The sequence below is a fragment of the Arachis hypogaea genome, chromosome 4, assembly GCF_003086295.3.
Source record: "Arachis hypogaea cultivar Tifrunner chromosome 4, arahy.Tifrunner.gnm2.J5K5, whole genome shotgun sequence".
Classification (NCBI taxonomy): Eukaryota; Viridiplantae; Streptophyta; class Magnoliopsida; order Fabales; family Fabaceae; genus Arachis; species Arachis hypogaea.
Window position 1 is genome coordinate 30,870,899 of NC_092039.1, and position 21,350 is coordinate 30,892,248.

A 21,350-nucleotide genomic window follows, 5' to 3' on the forward strand; every position below is an offset into this window, starting at 1 on the left:
GAGATAAATATTGAAGAAGCCATGTATATGCTCTTTTATCAACAACTATGTATGGCTATATTAATAAAAAAATATAAAGAAAATTTAACAAATTTAAAATATAAAAGAAAAAAGTAAGATAATAAGAGAACATAGTTAAAATATGAATTAAAAAAATGGAACTCCTGATTACATAGTATCATTTAAAAGAACAAAATAATAGTAGAATGATAAAAACAAATTAACATATATAAAGGAAAAATGAGCACCAAAAAAAAATCATTTTGAATAATTTAAAATAACATATAAAATATAATAATAATGAAATAATTTATAAAAAAAATAATGCAATAGGTAGCTTGCTATTAGCGGTAATAAATAAAGTAGTAGATTATAGATTTTAATTTTATATATATATATATATATACTTTTTATTAAGGAGTACTATACCCTGTTTTTTAATTTGGCAAACCATAATTCCATTTTAACCTGTCAAGTTAATCATTTTTTTTAATTTTCAAATGGGAGGTTAAAATGGAATTATGGTTTGCCAAATTAAAAAACAGGGTATAGTACTCCTTAATAAAAAGTATTTAAAATATGAGTTGTACTTTTACAATCTTGGTCTTAAATAATTGTCCATTTATGATTAAAATTGTTTTATTTAAAATAAATTTAAGTGAGCTTAAAATTTTGTTATTATTAATTTTTACCAAAAAAATTTATTTTATTAACATTGAAAATCAACCCTTTGTATATATTTATATGTATATTACATATATTTTCAATGAAGTAATCAATCATGCACCAAAATAATCGAATTTTCATAACACGAAAACATCAATCATTAATCAACTCAATTATTTTCGTGCCTTTATTTATATTTGATTATAAATGTGAGGGTAATAAAAAATTAGTTGATCGGACAATAAATTTTTTATACCATATAAGATAATTAAATGTTCTATATTTTATAGGCTCCCAGTTAAAAAGGAAAAATAGTTAATATTGTCTAATTCTTTTAAATAGTCAATTATTTAAGACAACAATTAAATTTTATAAATGCAAAATATTTATAGGCTTTAAAAAGTGTAATTATTTACAATCTTCGTTTTAAATCCCCCCCCCCCCCAAAAAAAAAAAAAAACAAAAACACAAAAAGAAATGTCACCTTTTAATTTATTTGTCATATATCAACTGCTCTAAACAAATGTGTACATTTTGTTTCAGATACAATCACACTCGATGCATGTTCAACTTAAATCCACATTTATTTAGATTGCAATCATCGAATGTCAATTGAAGTCACTATATACAAACATTTCCCTTCTTAAAAATATCATCAAACCATAACACATGCTCCTTGTTCTCCAGAATTGTTTAGCAGAGAATGTATTAAACAAAATGTCACAACATTCATGCATTTGCACAGCACTTTTGAAACCTCTCTTAGTTTACAAACCTGCCATCAATTTTCTTTTGTTCAAATCATACCTGCAATGCAACCATTTAAATTGATAATAGAGTAATGACTCAAGCTTATTATATGTCTCTACATATACATATTAGACAAAATCCTTGCTTACTATATATATTGTTAACATGTCTTAGAAAGTTGTATCTACAACTTGCCAAAAGCCATTTCAATTAACTAAAGGTGGAATGGCACTTGTACAAGAAACTTTGATTCTTGTGTTACTAACCTTCTCAACCTGGTGTTTCTCAACATCAATCAGCACCAATTCTTCAACAACCACATCCTTGGCTAAATTACCAAATGCTACAACTGCAAAGCCTAAAAGATTGGTCACCAAACTCATTCATCAAAGATCTGTTCACCATCCACACTACAACCAAAGTGAAACAGCCAAGGAAAGGATCGAACTCGACATCCAACATTCCATTGCACGTGTCACGTATTTGCATGCGAGGATTGAAGGAACTATGGCTGCCAACGACCATAGGACTCAACTTTCTCCCTCCTCGTCTGGTAGAACGATAATGGCAAATATCTCGGTAGGCCAACCTCCCACCCCACAGCTAGTTGTCATGGACACTGCCAGCGAAATCTTCTGGATTATGTGCAACCCTTGCTCGAATTGTGATCAGCATTTAGGTCAACTTTTTGACCCTTCAAAGTCTTCCACCTACACCCAATTATGCAGGACACCTTGCGGCTTTCGAGGCTGCAATTGTCACCCCTTGGATAGGTCGCCATTCAGTATCACTTATGCAGACCATTCCTCTGCATCGGGAACCCTTGCCTATGAAACGTTAGTCTTTGAGACATCTGACGAAGGTTCCATTCAAATACCAAATATAGAATTCGGGTGTGGCCGCGACATTGTGTACAATAATGATCCAGGGTATAATGGAATATTAGGACTAAACAATGCACCTATGTCTTTGGCATCACAAATAGGCCATAAATTCTCTTACTGCATAGGAAGCCTAGCTGACAAAAGTAGTAATTACAACCAACTGATCCTAGGCGAAGGAGCAGATCTTGAAGGCTATCCAACCCATTTTCAAGCTCTTCGTGGCATGTATTATATCACCATGGAAGGCATAAGTATAGGAGAAAAGAGGCTTGACATTGCTCCTGCAACTTTTGAGATAAAAGAGAATGGTGCGGGTGGTGTCATCATTGACACAGGATCTACGCTCACCTACCTACCTGATGATGTGCAAAATTTACTATACAAGGAAGTTAGGAATATCCTCGGCGGGTCCTTTAGGAAAGTTATAATCGAAACTTATCCCTGGCTATATTGCTATTTGGGGGTTGTGAGTAGAGATTTAGTTGGATTTCCAGTGGTTACATTCCATTTTGCTCAAGGTGCAGACTTGGCTTTGGACACAGGAAGCTTCTTTGAACAGCTCACAGACAGCGTATTTTGCATGGCTATAGGTCCAGTCAGTGCCACTGGCCTCGACAACCGATCTTCTGTTATCGGCTTATTGGCTCAGCAGAGTTACAATGTCGGATATGACCTTGTTAACCAGATTGTTTACTTTCAAAGAATTGATTGTCAACTGCTTAGTGGCTGATGGAAGTCTATGCATTCCAAAACGAAGCGACCAAATTTCCTGTTAAGCATTGAATGAGAGCAGGCTCAGAACCAAATACTTCTACACTGATGTCAACAGCAACTGAGCAAGGCCATGCTATTTCTCAAAAATGCATCGTAAAATTAACTGTTGAAAAATACAATGGGAATTAGAACAACTGATTACTAAGCAACTATTGGCATCACAAAGAACAAAGTTACATGCTGTGCGTGTGCATGTGGCCATGTGAAAAGTAACAAGGACTTATACTTACAGGCTTAAAGCAACAAAAACACGGTTTTTTTCCAGATAAAAGTTATGGCCACAACCAAAAAAAAAAAAAAAAAAAAAAAAAACTGCCATATCCCTAAAAGTATATTGCATACATTCTTTCTGAAATAAATTGAATAAAAGATAATATGGCAGTGAAGACTCAGAAAACTAAAGAACCAAATCACATACATCTGATATCAACATGTTAACAAATAAAATAAAAAGTGCAAACCATAATCTGTTTCACCAAAAGCTCAAACTTGACAACATATTATAACAACCTGAGTATACACTATTAACTGAGGCAACATAATGTAGAATGCTGTGCACCGGACTTCCCTTTCCCTTAGATTTATGATCTGAGGCAACATACCTGTTTGACAAAGTAATAAAAGAAATTCTCTATGGCCTCACGAGCTTAAGGCTGAAAGCCAATGCTTCACACTGACCCAATCGGAAGCTAAATCTTGCATATAAAATAGAGGGTTTCAGCTTCGGAACAAGGGGAATTCCCTCCAATCAAAGAATGGGCTAAAAATGGAACCAAAATTAAGAAGGGTATAAAAGTCTTTTCAAACATTTAGATACCAAATGATTTCCAATCAAATACATAGGAAAATGATAAGATCTGGGGGAAAAAAATAAGGTATACCCAATTTGATCTGATCTATAAATGAAATCACTTCATTCTTTTCTCTACATACCCAAAAAAGAAAAAGAGATCTGATTTAAGAATGAAATCATTTCTGGTTCTTTGTCATTCAAAACTCCTCCATGAAGGGCAAAAGGCATTAGGATTAAGGTAGATTTCATTTGTTTGAAGTCAACCATTCTCTCGTTACACAGGAAGTTCAGGCAGGGAGGGAAAAAGTGTAAGGAAATGAAAGAACAAACTGAAAATACAACTCAATCCACTTTAAAATAAAAAAATTGTCTCCAGAAAAAGTACTTACATTTGATCTCCACAAATGCAGAGCATGACTTTCTTAATTTCAAGCTTAAAGCAGCAATTAGCATGTAATCAAGTGCCTGCTCCCATTATCTGTTGTCATAAGAAAACATTAAGCATTCTTAAGTGCAAATCCTTTACTACAAAAACATATGGTGCCTGAGAAACAAGTTATCGAAAGACATGAATGCACCCATGTCATCCTGATAATGACAACACTTCCTAATCCACAAAATTGCTACAAAAGAGCTGTGTCTTTATATGTTCATTTAGAACCCAAAAGAATTTGCCTCTTGTTTTTGTATAGAAGTACTATCTTAGCCAACCAATATGTATATGCATTGCCTAATATTAATTAAAAACCAATAGAATAAAAATTAAATTTCATCATCCTCTGGGCCTAAGTATCTAAAACTAAAAAAGAAAAGTTCAATTGTATGTTCAAGATATGCATTGACACAATCGTTGTAGTGAAGCTCTTAATTACATGCAAAGGTTTATAACTCAAGTTAAATCAAAGTTGAGCATGTATTTACCATTTATATATCTTACAGGTCAGATACGGATCCCTTGCACTCCAATTGGCACCTTGTTGTCCTTTTCAGACTGGTTCTGCGGTCAAAGAAACTGGAATGACAAGAGGTCTAGGACATCATTTTCTTGTTTATCTGGTTGATGCTGCAATGAAAATTTGAGAACTTTATACTGTAGCGAGGACTATAAAGCTAATCCGAGATGATCAAATAAAAAAGGGGTAACAGTTGAGCAAGGCAAGTTGAAGTTGTCTAAGAAGTTATGAACTTATAATAAGGTCAAATCAATCTATCAGGTGTATGCTAATGTTCTGTAATACTTTGACCTGAAACGAATGTGATTAAAAATATATACTGAAAACTTAATTATGAGGAAAAATATATACCTGCAGATGTCAACTGTGTGATCTCTCCTGTCATTAAAAATAGAGAATTTGCCACATTGAAAGAATTCATTTTCTCTCTTCTTTCTTATGTTCAGCTCCTCGACTTAGGTGGGAAAGCATTCCCTTGGCTACTTGATTAGCTTTCTGTAGCTCCCCTTTGGCACAATGTGTGGCAATCACGGAATAATAGAAGTCGAAATTGAGTGGCCGGGACCTTGTCACATGACTATCATTATTTATTGTAAGATCACTTTCATCGCTAGCATCACAGGATCCAAAATCCAAACCAGTTCTACAAGAGGAGGATAGACGCCTTGAAGATTGTAAACCAGCGTTCAGCTCAGAAATGTTCCTCTGTGCATGAGCTCCTTGATTATATGTAGATAACCTTAGAACAGGATAAAGCGTGCTTGCAATTTCATTGAGAACTGCAAGGGCTTCTTGAATACTTCCTTGCTCACACAAAATGGCAAGAAAGCCACCTATTGACTCATTATCAACCTCATTGTTAACTATGTTAATTATCTCTTCAATATTCTTCGATTTGAGCATTTCTCTCAAGACACTCCTAGCTTCTTCCATCCGTCCCTTTGAACATAATCCTCTTATCAAGTACAAGAACCCAAAAAAATCAGGTGATACATCCTTCCTCTTGAACTTATAATAGAATTGAAGTGCTCCTTCCATGTTGCCCTTTTGGCAATGGCAATTTATGACAGCACTAACCGTCAAGCTGTCAGGCTCAATATATTTTGTCTCCATATCGTTTAGAAGCTCGAGCGCATTCTCTAATTGACCAAACTTTGAAATACCCTCAAGTAGTGAATTATAAACTTGTGTTTTTGGTTGAAAGCCCTTCAGAACCATTTTACTGAAAACATGCTCGGCATCTACCAGATATCCCTCCCTACTTAGTGCATAAATTAATGTGGCATAAGTTATTTCAGATGGTATCAAATTAAGTTTCTCCAATGAATCAAATAGCCGAAATGCTTCAGTAAGACGTCCCTCATGGCACAATCCATTTATTATAGAATTATATACAACTATGTCCAAAGTGATCCCTTTCTTTTCAACGAAGGCACAAAGATCCAATGCTTTATTGAGATATCCTCCCTTGCATAAGGCATCAATCAGAATGGCATAATCAGCATACATGACTTGTAAACTATCTTGAGTCTTTACCACAAGCTTATATGCATCTAAAGCTCTACCTTCCTTTATCAGAACCCTGAGGATGGAGACAGGAAGAGAGATTGTTTTTCCCATAAATTGAAGGGGACTATGGATATCTTTTAAACATAGGTAGCATGCTAGTATCCTTCGCATCATTGGATCAACTAGGCCATATTCTTTTAGAAAGATATTCAATAGGGGCAGCATGTGCTCCCTATTCCTGTTACTAAGATAGCTTCTCAAAACAGAATAATAAGAATTTCTTGTAACGTATAAACCTGTCTTTCTCATCATCAAGCACAAGCGATATGCATCCTCAAGAAATCCTCTTCTGCATAATAAAAAGATCGCATCATTACATACTGACTCATATAAGTCTTGGCCCAATCCTTCCATTGTGTAAACTAAATCTAAAACCTCTTTTGCACCCTTTTCAGTGAGAATTGTCCTCATTAACATCCTAAATGTATATCTACTTAACTCCAGTCCTTTATCATTGAGTTCGACTAATGCCTCAATGGCCATTTCTACCATACCCTTCTTGCAGAGGCCATGAATAATACTAGTGTAGCATACAGGTGAAGAGAATGATGTTTTTCTGAAGTCGTCAAATACCACAAGTGCCTCGTCAATTCTACCTACCTTGCAATACTGATCAATCATTGTGCAATAAGTAACGGAATTCGGAACCAGACCCATTTCCGGCATTCCTTTATAAAGAGCATAAACATCTTCAAAAGCCCCCATCATAAACAATGCTTTGATCAGCACATTGCACATTATGATATCCATGGCGATTCCAGCTTCTTCTAGTCGCCTCTTTGTCTGCAAAATCCCCGGAGTGTTCTCTTCTTCGGTATAACCGTGCAACAACGTGCTGTACGTAATCACATCTGCAGCCACATCTTTTGATAACTCATCCGCCTCAGACGTCCTCCCGAACTTGCACAAACCATTTATTATGGTATTATACGTAACAACACTAGGACTAACCCCTCTTTTCTCCATTTCAACAAATAGCTTAAAGACACTACCAAAATCTCCAATCCAACAATATCCATCAATCAAAACTGCATACACAAACTCATCCAACTCAATTCCCAACTCACCTATCCTGTCAAAAACACCACGTGCTTCCTCAACTTTACCCTTCTTACAATAAGCAGATATTATTGCAGTGTAAGTGACCTTATTGGGTCTCTTCCCTTCCTTTATCATCTTAGCCAAGATCCCAAATGACTTCTCCACATCGCCTAACTTAGAAAACCCATCAATGAGTATAGTATAACTCACATGATCATGATCGATACCCTTCACCACCACCATTTCCCTCATCTTTCGAAAAACCTCCACCAAGTCATTCCCTTTAACATACCCACAAACCCAAACACTATACAAAACAACATCCAAACCAATCCCATCCTCCTCCATCCTCCTAACCAAACCACAAACCTCATCAAGCCTCCCCAACCTAACAAGTGCACCAACAATTGCAGTTAAAGTAACCAAGCCGGGCCTCAACAGTGCCCCAGAACCCACAGCATTGTCATAAAACCCTAACGCAAGTTCAGGCTTCCCAATCCTACAAAACCCAGAAATCACGGAGCTACAAACAAAATCATCAAAAGGGTACCTTACCCTATGATCTGTCATGATCTCCAGCGCCTCCATTGCCATGCCTAGGTCCCCCTGAGAAGAGAGCCTGTGAATAAGAGAAGAGAAAGTGAGAGGAGAGGGCAAAACGGCACCGTTTTGGAGGCAATAGCGTAGAAGAAAGAGTGCCCTTTGAGGGTCATGGTGGGTACGGATGAGTGTGTCCCAGATGCGAGGATGGGAATGGGTGAAGTGAGTTAAGATGAGATTCTCGGCATCTTGGAAGCTTCTAGAATGGAGGAGTGCCCATGTGAGGATGGAGTGGGTGGTAGGGTTAGTGGGGATGAGTGTGGCAGAGGTGAAGAGGTGGATGATGAGGTTGAACTTGCGGTGGCGGAGGAGGGAGAGGAGGAATATGTTGATGGATTTCAGGGTTGGTGTGAATCCACGCTTCAGTAACGTTTGGAGTGAATGGTTCTTTGAGGAGCAAGAAGAAGAAGAGGAGGAGAATGGTCTTCTTGTGTAGAACATGTTCATGGGAGGGAATAACAGTGTTCAGTCAGAATCGAAGATCGTGAAGTGGCAACTGAACTCAACATGAAACTCTCTCAGCCTAGCCAGTTTTGGTCAGACGCTCCAAATAGGCAATGCCATAGTTGGACACAAATGATAGTTGTTTCCTGACCAAAAAAGAAAAAAATAAATGATAGTTACTTGAATTGTTATGTGTCATGTCGAGGGTGTAACTTTGACAAACAAACAAACAATAAACACATAAATTCTTTGGTAGAGAGTATTTAGGGTAGAAACTCAGGCGCAGTTAATTTCATGTGAAGTTAATATAGCTGAGAGTCGTTAAATGATTTGACAGGTTTGACTAAATTGTCATCTAACGGCTCTCAGCTATCAATTTCGCATGAAGTTAACTGCACCCATGGTTATCAGAACCAAACCGGTAATCAATTCGATCATATGACCAGGTCAGGTTACTGGTTCAACCGGTAGGTCACTGATTTACCTGGTTAACCCGGTCATAATTTAAAAAAATATAAAATTATATAAATAAAATTAAATTAAAATCATGTGTTAAAACGAAGGTTCTAAAAACCGGACCGATCATCAAACCGCTCTGGTCACTAGTTCATTAGTTTATTGGTTTCAAGCGGTTCAACCGTGGCCTAATCAGAAAAACCGTTTTATAATAAAATAATAAATAAATTATAAATAAACACCCAAATACATACTTGTAGTCTAATACAAACTTGGTCATTCCATAAGAAAATCATCACCATCTAAAGCAAAATGCAATTCCAAACACGAAATACTATTCAATAAGTCAACACTGTTCAAACAAAATGCAATTCTAATAATTTAATAAGTTAATACTGTACTGAGTAGCAAGACCTCTTCAACAATTAAGCTCAACCTAATCACTGAACCAAACCTTCTCAAAACATAACAATTATCAAAATTTATCACAATCTAAACTTATATCTAACATACAGCTCAAAACTCCATACCATCAACAAACTCAAAAGTCAAATAACAAAAGAAACAAAATTTATTCAGTCATTTACTCAATTATTAACAATTTCACACTCGTTAGTCTTTGTATCACTATTGAACTTATCAAAATAGTCTAAAGAAACAAGAAAATTCATTCAGACATCTACTCACACTCATTTGGTTAATTGACTTAATTCAATTCATCTATTTCTTCACTGAATTAAAAACAAAGCTAACCAATTTATTCCTTCCCTAACAAAGAGTTAATCATAATGAACAAAGTTTAAGTTTGAACAAACTTGACCAATTCAGCAGACAGTAGTAACGTGCCAAATTTTTAAGTTTTAGCAAAGTTCTCAGCACAATTTGAACAAATATTAACAAGATTTTCAGCATACAGCAGGCAGATCACAATGTTAATAAGGTTTCAGCACAATTTTAACAAAGATTAACAAACTTTTCTAAAAATTAACAAGGATTATCAAAATTTCAGCACCATTTTTTCAGCGCAGAACAAATAAAATAAAATAAAATAAAAACAGAGTACACTGCTACTGAGCAGAGCTAATCATTTAACAATTAAATCTGAGTAGCACTAGCAAAATCCTAAACCAAAAAACAAAGAATGAAGAACGAAAAATAAAAAATAAACCAAAGAAACCAATCTGAGTAGCAGAATCCTAAACCGAAGAACAAAGAATGAAAAATTAAAAAAACAAAAACGAAGAAACCAATATGAGTAGCAGAATCCTAAACCTTGGTTCTGACTTCTAAGCAGTCTGAGCAGAGAGGCAGAAGTGCGACGGAGACGGAGCCCAGACGACGAGAACGACGACGGACGGCGGCAGTCCTGCAGTTGAGCAAACGAAGAGCACACTCGAAGACGCCGAGCTCGATGAAGAAGCTGCGATTGGTGGGTTGGGGACTTCGAGCACCACGACCAGACAAAGACGATGCCTGAGCGCGGCAGACGGCAGCAGGAGTGCGCCGGACGACGGCAGGAGTGCGACGGAGCAGATGAACACCAGGGACTGACACCGAGCTCAAGGAAGAAGCTGCGATGGACGAGCGGTGGCAATCCTTGCAGCAGTCCATGCGACGGTGGTGCCTGGGCACGATGGACAGCGGCAGCCCTTGCGGCGGTGGTGGAGAAGCTAGGGTTTCTAAGCCTTAGGCTTCAGCTTTCTTTTTGTTTTGGGGAGAAGTGGAGAAGGGCAAATGCGTTTTCAGCAAGGTTCTGAGAACCGGGACGGGTCATCGAACTGCTCTAGTCACTGGTTTACTGGTCCAACCAGTCCAACTGTGGTTCAACCGAAAAAACTGTTTTAGAATAAAATAGTAAATAAAGTATAAATAAACATCTTAAAATATAATTATAGTCTAATATAAATCTTAAAATATCTTTAAATTTAAAACACTACATGAAATGTCATCAACCAAAACCATATGATCTTATCAAAATATACTAATAAAACTAAAATTAAACATAGAACTACAAGTCATCATCTAGATTTTCAATGATAGAAAAAATTAAAAAATTCTGATTCCAATGAATCGGAATAGAAATTGAAACTCTATATTGCAATTCCAATTCTACTATCCAAATGGCAAGTTAAGCTTATGAAAAATATACAGAAACTTTTTATTGACTTTACATTAAAAAAAAAAGGCTTACCTATGGATTGATGAATCAATATGCTCAATCATGAAATCCACAATACAACATGAGATAATCAAGGTTCACAGAGAGTTAAGTAGAAATCTTAAAAACACCCAAAAATGAAAATTATAAGTTTGACATGGTGCAAAACTTCTATCCCGTGTTCGATCAGATTCTCAACAATTGTCGCTTCCCTTTCTGCACTCTTCAACACCCTCGGTCATAATCCTTAATCAACATTTTATGACAAACCCCATCAACAATAAGGAAACACCACAGTAAAGAACAGCAGCTCTCATAAACACAATCAAAAACACCATTACCAACGGCACAACAGACTGACAGAGCCAGAAATCAAGAACAATCAGCAACAGGAATTAAAAAACAGCAACAAATAATAACCAAATCAAAAATCTATCAACAAAAATTCAAAATCGATAAACAACAGCTCTCAAACGACAAACCCAATAAAAAATCTATCAACAAAAATTCAAAATCGATAAACAACAGCTCTCAAACGATAAAACCCAATCAAAAATCTATCAACAAAATTCCAAAAACGATCAACAGAAGCTCTCAAACGACAAACAGCAGCTGCCACTAACCTTCAAAAATGATAAAAATCGTATGAGACATTCAAAACAGACTCAACACTCAACAGAGCATAAAAGGGGAAAAAAGTGAAAACCCTGTAAACAGTGCTACTTACCTTCGACGGCGAGCAGGACGACGAAGAGACAACAGCGAGACGACGGCGACACAACGGCGAGGAGCTCGAAGCCTCAAACAGAGAAGCCACCGCAGCATGGACGATGTGCCAAGCTACAAGAGAGGGTCTGGGTTTGAACAGGGGGAAGGAGGAGGCCGCGGAGGCGTCGACAACCACGGCCGGCGGCGGCGGAACCGTTGAAGGAGCTAGGGATTTGGTTTGGGTTTTGACTTTTGAAGAAGCTAAGGCTTTGTTTGCTTCTGATGCTGAGTGACATTCACTGATTCACGAAGGAGGGGGTGTTGGGGCAAGGGGGTGGGTGAGTGACTCGCGCCGCGTGGGTTTACTCTTTTTTTTTTTTCTCTAAAAAGCAGCGAAAAGTCGTTTATCAAGAACCGGCCGGTTCTTGGTCCGGTCCAACCAGCTGGTTCAACGATTTCTGAGCAATTTTACATTTGGTGGTTTTTGACAACCGACTGGACAGTTTTCTTTATTGGTTCAATCCAATTTTCAAAATCATATTTTTAGCTCACCGTTTTCCTTTTTTTTTCCTTTCAAAATAAGTGTCACTTTATGCAAACCAGCCGGGGGTCCCAGTTTGTACTGACCGGCTGGTTCCCAATCGGTTTAGCGGTCCAATAACGATTTTATTATTGCGGTTTTCTATTTCAACCGAACCGCAAAGGCTTTCGATACCTGGTCAGACCGATTCGACCAGTTGGTTCGATCTGATTTTTAAAACCATGGTTAAAACTTAAAATGCAAGTCTTTACAATAATAATAATAATAATAATAATAATAATAATAATAATATCAATTCTTAGACATAACTAATTATTCAAAAGAGATAATAAACTAGTCTCTAGTACATAATACTTTCTTAATTTAAATAAACAAGAGCAAACAAAAGATAACACAATCGGTAAATCAAATCCAAGTAATCTCAAAATTGACATCTATATCTTCATATGACAAATTTAAAATTTGATCAATATTTTTCTCATTTTGATTTGCATCTATATCTTCCATAAGAGACATTGCATTATCCAGAATAGCAGAAACAGAGAAAGAAGAGTTTGAAGAGAGAGCTTCAAGAAATTAGTAAACTGAATTAACTTTATCTTATTCTTCCATCAATGAATCAATCATATACACCTCTTAAAGGATGCAAGAGCTTTATTTATAACAGAGTTGGAAAAGAGAGAAAGATCAGAGATCAGAATAACAAACCCAAACTAACTATACTAAACAGATTTTGTTACAAACCAACTCTCTTATCTCTTATCCCTTAACATACAGCAACAAAAAGATTTAGCATTTTTTAAGTAACACAGCAACAAGGTTTAGAAACAAATTCAATTCAACTCAGTTATCCAACAACAAAAATGTACAACAACAACCACCAGTCCACTATCATAAAAATCTAATTTCACTATGAAACTCTAAGATACACAGAAATTGACACTGAAAGTCTGAAAAGAACAGGGCCGAATACTCAAAGGGAGCTCACCTGGGAAGCTAACTAATTGCACAAATGGCTGAAACAAGAAGACGACAACCACCACCACCCAAGAAACCAGAATCCAGATGCTGGTTCCGTCTGTTTCTGCCGCCGACGAAGCGAGCGCAGTGAAGGCGGCGATTGGTGTGAGACCGCGATGACAAGTTTGACTTAGGCATGAGTGCGAGACCGAGAGAAAAGTGAGAGGGCAGAGATGAGAGGTGAGACCGTGAGAGTGACTGTCAAGGTGAGGGGAGAGACTGATGAGGTGAGGCCATGAGGGACTGACGAGGTAAGGCCATGAGTGTAAGAACCGCGACTAATTAACCACTTAATTAAATAATTAATATTGCCCAAAATAGGATCCAGAAATTTAGAATGAGAATTCGAGGATTTAAATATGATTTTTGGACTTAGTAGATTTTTCTGAGTCAGAAAATGTATTTTCAGCAAAAAACCGAGAAAGCCGCAAACCAATAGCCGAACCAGTCAAATCGGTTTAAGTATGTCCGATGCTGTGCGAGAAAAATTAGAAATAGCAGAAAACCTTAGGAAAATATTGAAAGTCAAAAATCGGGCATTAATTTTAAAGGTTTGGCCCAACTGGGCTAAAAACGCTAACGGGTTAAACCGGTCCCAAGTTGGGCCTAAGCCCAACATATATAAGTTCATTAAATGAACCCAATCAGCACATCACATACACAAACACAACACTTTCATGCTGAAAAGGGGAAGAAGGAGAGAAACCCCCATTGTTACTCTTCATGCTCAACTTTCCAAGCTCATAACTTGAGCTACGGAGCTCCGATCGCCGCACCATTTGCGGCCACGTAATCCTTGCGAAGAGCTCTACAAAATTCACCCAAGAAACTGGTAAGAAAATCACGAAATTCCTCTCAGTTCTTCCTTCCAAAATTTCAAAATTTTAGGGCTTTGTGTTGAGTGAAATTTTGTGATTTTGGGTGTTTAGGTACACTCTAGCACTTGATTACCATTGGATTTTACTTCCAAAACTATTGGGTAAGTTGATTTGTTTTTGAACCCTTGTGAAATTGTGATTAAGTTGAACCCTAAATTGATTGGTTATGAATTATGTGTATTATAGCTTGAAGTTGTGGTTATTGGCAATTATTGGAGCCTGTTGATGATTAGTGGTGCTTGTTGGAGTTGATTGGTGGCTTGGATTGTGGTTGGAAGCTTAAATTTCGCTCAATTTTGGATTTTTGGCATATTAAAAATTAGCCAAGGTATGGTTTCGGTTTCCTCTGTGTAGTATATAATATTTCTGGACACTTAGGCTAGTGACCCATAGGATAGGATTAAATTAAATTGGTTGTTGGAATTGTTGTATGATGATTTGATGATTTGGGTTGTTGATGAATTGCATTGTTGATGTTGATAGCATGATATTGGAGATTGAGCTTGAAATTGATTATAATGATTGTTGGTAAGGGTGAAATGATATTTGATTAATGTGTTGGTGGAAATATGAGTGTATTATTATGTATTTGATAATGGAAATTGATGATTGCATAAAGTGGAGTGGTGAGTTGAGGTATGATAAATGGTAAAATCTGATGTGGGATGGAGTTAATGTGGTTTTGGTTGGTTTGGGTTGTGAAAATTGGAAAATTGAGAATCTTTTAGAATTTTGGTAAAAACTGGGTTTTTGTGAACTTTGACGGGTAATAACTTATGCCTCAGTTTCCAAAACTTGTTGGAATTTATTTCGAATTAAAGTTTATTGAAAAATCTTCAAATTGATATAAAATTTGTAAAATTTAGATTTTTGTAGAGGAAGTTATGATCATTCAAAGTATGGTGTCAAAATTTGAATTCTGCAATATTGCAGAATTTTATGATTTCTGGTTTGTGTGCGCACGCACACCCCGTGAATTTTTAAACCTGTGCGAACGCACACATGGGGATATGGCTACTGATGGGAGCGCTAGCACGCCCTGTGCGCGCATAAAATCAACGAAGTTCTGCAATCTGTGCGCACACACACATTGGAAGGTGCATTCTGTTGAGGGCATTCGCACGCCTTGTGCAAGCGAACAGAATTGTAAAATTTTACACTTGTGTGTACGCACACCTCTATACGTATGCACACCTTTTGAAAATCTTCTTGGGCGTGCGCACGCACACCCCTGTGCGTACGCACATGCCCTGTTTTTCAACTAAACTCTTGTTTTTAACTGTTTCACCTTTTCAACAAGCTTGTAAACTTCTGTAATACTATTTAAAGAATCTTTGACTTATTTTCGGGTATTAAAACATGGAAAAGGTCCTAAGAGATTTAATTTGGTATTACCTTGAAAAGTTAGAGAGAATGGAGGCTTAGGTTTCAGGTGCACTAAGGATGGGTTTGGTGGAGTGAGAAGGAAGAATGGTATATGAGCTGAGAAACTGATGAATTAATGAGTTCGGAATAGAAATGTTGAATTGACAATGGTTGAGATGAGTCGAGGACTCGGAATGGAATGATGGATCCATAATATACTGAAAAATGTTTTTGAAAACCACTGAATTACTATTTTATGCTGAGAATTATGAGACGCTATGCGTCTAGCAGGGACGGTGGTTAATCCCGCCTGTTGAGCTTGTGGCGGAGGCGTAAGGACAGTGGTTAATCCCACTTACGTTGAGATGTGAGGTCTGTGGCAAGAGTATCCCGCTCGCATCCTTTCGGATCACTAGAGTGTGCATGCATAAAATCCTGGACGGTGTTCCGAGCACCATATCTCGGGGGTTCCCAATTATGATTCCGAAGGGCGACATCTCCATGGAGATGTGTCGGGTTGGCAGTTGAACCGACAATGTGATATCACAGCCAATAGGGTAGGCATTCATCATGTGCATCTTCTATTTGTTTGTTTGCTTTGCCGACTTGTAATTGCTTGCCTAATTGCATAACATGCTTAATTATTGTCTACTTGAATTACTTGCCTTATATGCCTATACTTGTATTTTACTTGCATTGATATTAATTGTGTTTTCTACTGGGATTGAGGAGGTTCGAAAGGCAGTGGTGATGGGATCACATGGAGGATAGGTTGGTGAAGGCTGTGGGACAGCGGAGAACTATTAGATTAGAAAATCCTTTAAGATAGACTACCCCTTTTTATTATGTTAAGGTTTTAAGTTATGCTTTACTGTTTTAGTTATGCCTTAAGATGAATCTTGTGATGGATATGAAGTTCTAGGATTGCCTTTGGCATCCCGGGGTCTTATATCTTACATCACTGGGCACTGTTACCATACTGCGAATCCCCGATTCTCATACCACATTCTGTTATTATTTTTCAGATGTAGGTCGCAACCCATCTCGGTGAGTTATTTTGATGGTGACAGACCAGAGGATCCTGGATATATTTTGGATGTCCTTTTTGCTTATTTTGTATTAATCTCTCTTCTTTTGTATTTGCTTTTACCTAGAGGCTTACTTTGAGAGAAAAACTTGTATAAGCTATTTTAACTTATCGATTTCTGTATGGTCTGTATATAGCTAGCCGGCTTAAACACCGCGAGCCGTGGCTAGATTCTTATACTATTCTACTCTTATATTTTGCTATATTATATCTATATCTTGGGCGTTAAGTTTGTAGCTTTGTGTGTACGTATTATGCTTTTCAAATCCTGTTTTTGAGCTATATCCTTCTTTCTATATATTATATGTATGAGCTTAGAACTATCATAATTCTTTGATTAACCTTTACTTTACGACGCGAGGTAAGACTTAGGGTAATTAGGGTGTTACAATGAGGGACTGACGAGATAGAAGAGGGACAAGGGCTAGCGGAGTGTGTTGGGGGTGAGATTAGGGTATAATCAGAAAATGGAGGAACCTGAACGATGCCGTTTTGGGTATGAAAAAAAAATAAATAAATGTGATCCAGACTGGGTTATATAAACTAGCCAAATCACCAATTTTGTTGAAAACCGACCGGGTCAAACCGGTTTTCATCGGATCTAATACATGTCCAGTACCATGAGTGGCTCGATCCGGCCAGGTGTCCGGGTGACCAGGTTTCTTGTCAAACCGGCTGGGTCAAGTCGGGTTTGATAACTATAGTTTCCTCTAAATACTCAGTGGAAACTTAGGTGTAGTTAATGATGAGCGGATAATTTATACGCTTTTTGGCATTGTTTTTAGGTAGTTTTTAGTAAGTTTAAGCTACTTTCAGGGATGTTTTCATTAGTTTTTAAGTTAAATTCACATTTCTGGACTTTACTATGAGTTTGTGTGTTTTTCTGTGATTTCAGGTAATTTCTGGCTGAAATTGAGGGACTTGAGCAAAACTCTGATAGAAGGCTGACAAAGGACTGCTGATGCTGTTGGAATCTGACCTCCCTGCACTTAAAATGAATTTTCTGGAGCTACAGAACTCCAAATGGTGCACTCTCAATGGCGTTGGAAAGTAGACATCCAGAGCTTTCCAGCAATATATAATAGTCCATACTTTATTCGGGAATTGATGACATAATGTGGCGCTCAACGCCAAGTACATGCTGCTGTCTGGAGTTAAACGCCAGAAACACGTCACATCCCGGAGTTGAACGCCCAAAACACGTTATAACTTGGCGTTCAACTCCAAGAGAAGCCTCAGCTCGTGGATAGATCAAGCTCAGCCCAAACATACACCAAGTGGGCCCCGGAAGTGGATTTATGCATCAATTACTTACTCATGTAAATCCTAGTAGCTAGTTTAGTATAAATAAGACTTTTTACTAGTGTATTAGTTATCTTTGGCCATTCGGTCTTTTGATCATTCAGGGGGCTGGCCATTCGGCCATGCCTGTACCTTTCACTTATGCATTTTCAACGGTGGAGTTTCTACACACCATAGATTAAGGGTGTGGAGCTCTGCTGTACCTCAAGTTTTAATACAATTACTATTATTTTCCATTCAATTCTCTTTTATTCTTATTCCAAGATATACGTTCCACAACAACTTGATGAATGTGATGATCCGTGACACTCATCATCATTCTCATCTATGAACGCACGTGACTGACAACCACTTCCGTTCTACCTTAGGCCGGGCGCATATCTCTTAGATTCCCCAACAGAATCTTCGTGGTATAAGCTAGATAGATGGCGGCATTCATGGAAATCCGGAAAGTCTAACTTTGTCTGTGGTATTCCGAGTAGGATTCCGGGAATCTGGAAAGTCTAACTTTGTCTGTGGTATTCCGAGTAAGATTCCGGTATTGAATGACTGTGACGAGCTTCAAACTCCTGAAGGCTGGGCGTTAGTGACAGACGCAAAAGAATCAATGGATTCTATTCCAACCTGATTGAGAACCGACAGATGATTAGCCGTGCTGTGACAGAGCATTTGGACCATTTTCACTGAGAGGATGGGATGTAGCCATTGTCAAGGGTGATGCCTCCAGACGATTAGCCATGTAGTGACAGCGCATAGGACTATTTTCCCGAGAGGATGAAAAGTAGCCATTGACGACGGTGATGCCCTACATACAGCTTGCCATGGAAAGGAGTAAGAAGGATTGGATGAAAGCAATAGGAAAACAGAGATTCGAGAGGATTATAGCATCTCCACACGCCTATCTGAAATCCCCACCATTAATTTACATAAGTATTTCTATCCTATTTTATTTTCTGTTTATTATTAATTTTCGAACTCATCATAAACTATTTAATCTGCCTAACTGAGATTTACAAGGTGACCATAGCTTGCTTCATACCAACAATCTCTGTGGGATCGATCCTTACTCACGTAAGGTATTACTTGGATGACCCAGTACACTTGCTGGTTAAGTTGAACGGAGTTGTGAGCTTCTCTAACAGTGCCTTTAACTCTTTTGGTCCAACAACAACACTAAGCTGTTGGTGCCATTACCAGGGATTATTAAGATTCCAATTCATCATACCATGATCTCTTTGGGGTATTTTTGATTTCATACAAATACAAAGAGAACAATTTTGAGGATCACAATTTCGTCCACCAAGTTTTTGGCGCCGTTGCCAGGGATTGTTCGAGTATGGACAACTGACGGTTCATCTTGTTGCTCAGATTAGGTAATTTTCTTTTCAAAAACTTTTTCAAAATTTTTCTTTTCTTTTTCGTTTTTTTTCAAACTTTATTTTCGAAAAATATAATAAAAATACAAAAAAAATCATAAAATCATAAAAATAAAAAATATTGTGTTTCTTGTTTGAGTCTTGAGTCAATTTTTAAGTTTGGTGTCAATTGCATGTTTTTAAAAATTTATGCATTATTTTTGAAAATTCGATGCATTCATAATGTTCTTCATGATCTTCAAGTTGTTCTTGACAAAGTCTTCTTGTTTGATCTTGATGTTTTCTTGTTTTGTTTTGTTTGTTATTTTTCATGTGCATTTTTTGTTTGTTAGAGTCCATGCATTAAAGACTTCTAAGTTTGGTGTCTTGCATGTTTTCTTTGCATAAAAAATTTTTCAAAATTATGTTCTTGATGTTCATCATGATCTTCAAAGTGTTCTTGGTGTTCATCTTGACATTTAAAGTGTTCTTGCATGCATTATGTGTTTTGATCCAAAATTTTCATGTTTTGGGTCATTTTTATGTTTTTCTCTTTCATCATTAAAAAATTCAAAAAAAATCAAAAATATCTTTTCCTTATTTCCCTCCAAATTTTTGAAATTTTGGGTTGACTTGGTAAAAAATTTTTAAAATTAGTTGTTTCTTACAAGTCAAGTCAAATTTTCAATTTTAAAAATCTTATCTTTTTATCTTATCTTTTTCAAAATTTTATCTTTTCATTTTTTATTATTTTCGAAAAACTCCAAAAATATTTTTCATATTATTTTCAAAATCTTTTTCTTATCTTTATGTCAAATTTTCGAAAACTCACTAACAATTAATGTGATTGATTCAAAAATTTGAAGTTTGTTACTTTCTTGTTAAGAAAGGTTCAATCTTTAAATTCTGGAATCTTATCTTGTAGTTTCTTGTTAGTTAAGTCATTTTAAAAAGTTTATCCTTTTTCAAAATTTGATTTCAAAAAAATCTTATCTTATCTTATCTTCTTATCTTTTCAAATTTGATTTTAAAATATCTTTTCCATCTTCCTATCTTCTTATCTTTTTTAAAATTAAAAACTCCAAATCTTTTTCAATCAACCAACTAACTTTTTGTTTGTTTCTTATCTTTTTCAAAACCAACTAACTACTTCTCCCTCCCTAATTTCGAAAATATCTCATCTCTTTTTCAAATTTTTTTTTTGTTTTAAATTTTAATTTTAATCTTATCTTATCTCTAATTTTTGAAAATTACTAACACCTTTTTAAAATTATTTTCGAATTCTCTTCCTCTTCTCTTCTTCTATTTAATTAATTATTTACTAACACTTCTCTTCACCTCTCTCCATCTAAATATCTGAACCCACTCTTCTTCACTCTTCTCCCCTTTCTTTTTCTACTAACATAAAGGAATCTCTATACTGTGACATAGAGGATTCCTCTTTCTTTTCTTGTTTTCTTCTCTTTCATATGAGCAGGAACAAGGACAAAAGCACTCTTGTTGAAGCTGATCCTGAACCTGAAAGGACTTTGAAGAGGAAACTAAGAGAAGCTAAATTACAACAATCCAGAAGTAACCTTTCAGAAATTTTCAAACAAGAGAAGGAGATGGCAGCCGAACCCAATAATGATAATGCAAGAAGGATGCTTGGTGACTTTACCAAACCAACATCCAAATTTAATGGAAGAAGCATCTCCATTCCTGCCATTGGAGCAAACAATTTTGAGCTGAAACCTCAGCTAGTTGCCTTAATGCAACAGAACTGCAAGTTTTATGGACTTCCATCTGAAGATTCTTACCAGTTTTTAACTAAGTTCTTGCAGATTTGTGAGACTGTTAAGACGAATGGAGTTGATCCTGAAGTCTACAGACTCATGCTTTTCCCTTTTGCTGTAAGAGATAGAGCTAGAACATGGTTGGACTCACAACCTAAAGATAGCCTGGACTCCTGGGATAAGCTGGTCACGGCTTTCTTGGATAAATTCTTTCCTCCTCAAAAGCTGAGC

General features: G+C 36.7%; 2 protein-coding genes across 14 annotated transcripts; one reads left to right on the forward strand and one right to left on the reverse strand.

Moving 5' to 3' along the window:
* Window positions 1-1,136: 1,136 nt before the first annotated feature.
* On the reverse strand, window positions 1,137-12,154 carry LOC112796605 (pentatricopeptide repeat-containing protein At5g57250, mitochondrial). 13 transcript variants are annotated; one of them, XM_029297839.2, is made up of 8 exons: window positions 11,816-12,154; window positions 10,203-10,746; window positions 5,172-8,620; window positions 4,789-4,930; window positions 4,257-4,345; window positions 3,677-3,769; window positions 1,683-3,177; window positions 1,137-1,473 (listed from the first exon to the last, which is right to left on the reverse strand). In XM_029297839.2, the coding sequence occupies exon 3, from the start codon at window positions 8,475-8,477 to the stop codon at window positions 5,238-5,240; it is 3,240 nt and encodes a 1,079-aa protein (XP_029153672.1). In that variant the 5' UTR covers window positions 8,478-8,620; window positions 10,203-10,746; window positions 11,816-12,154; the 3' UTR covers window positions 1,137-1,473; window positions 1,683-3,177; window positions 3,677-3,769; window positions 4,257-4,345; window positions 4,789-4,930; window positions 5,172-5,237. The 13 variants fall into 13 exon arrangements, with proteins under 13 accessions (XP_029153672.1, XP_072091582.1, XP_072091579.1 ...); XM_072235481.1 differs by having other exon boundaries at window positions 1,452-3,069; window positions 3,677-3,763; XM_072235478.1 differs by having other exon boundaries at window positions 1,452-3,177; window positions 3,677-3,763.
* Window positions 1,642-3,030, forward strand: LOC112796606 (aspartic proteinase CDR1). Its single transcript, XM_025839153.2, has one exon. It carries the CDS (start codon window positions 1,642-1,644, stop codon window positions 3,028-3,030), a length of 1,389 nt encoding a protein of 462 aa, XP_025694938.1.
* Window positions 12,155-21,350: the final 9,196 nt, after the last annotated feature.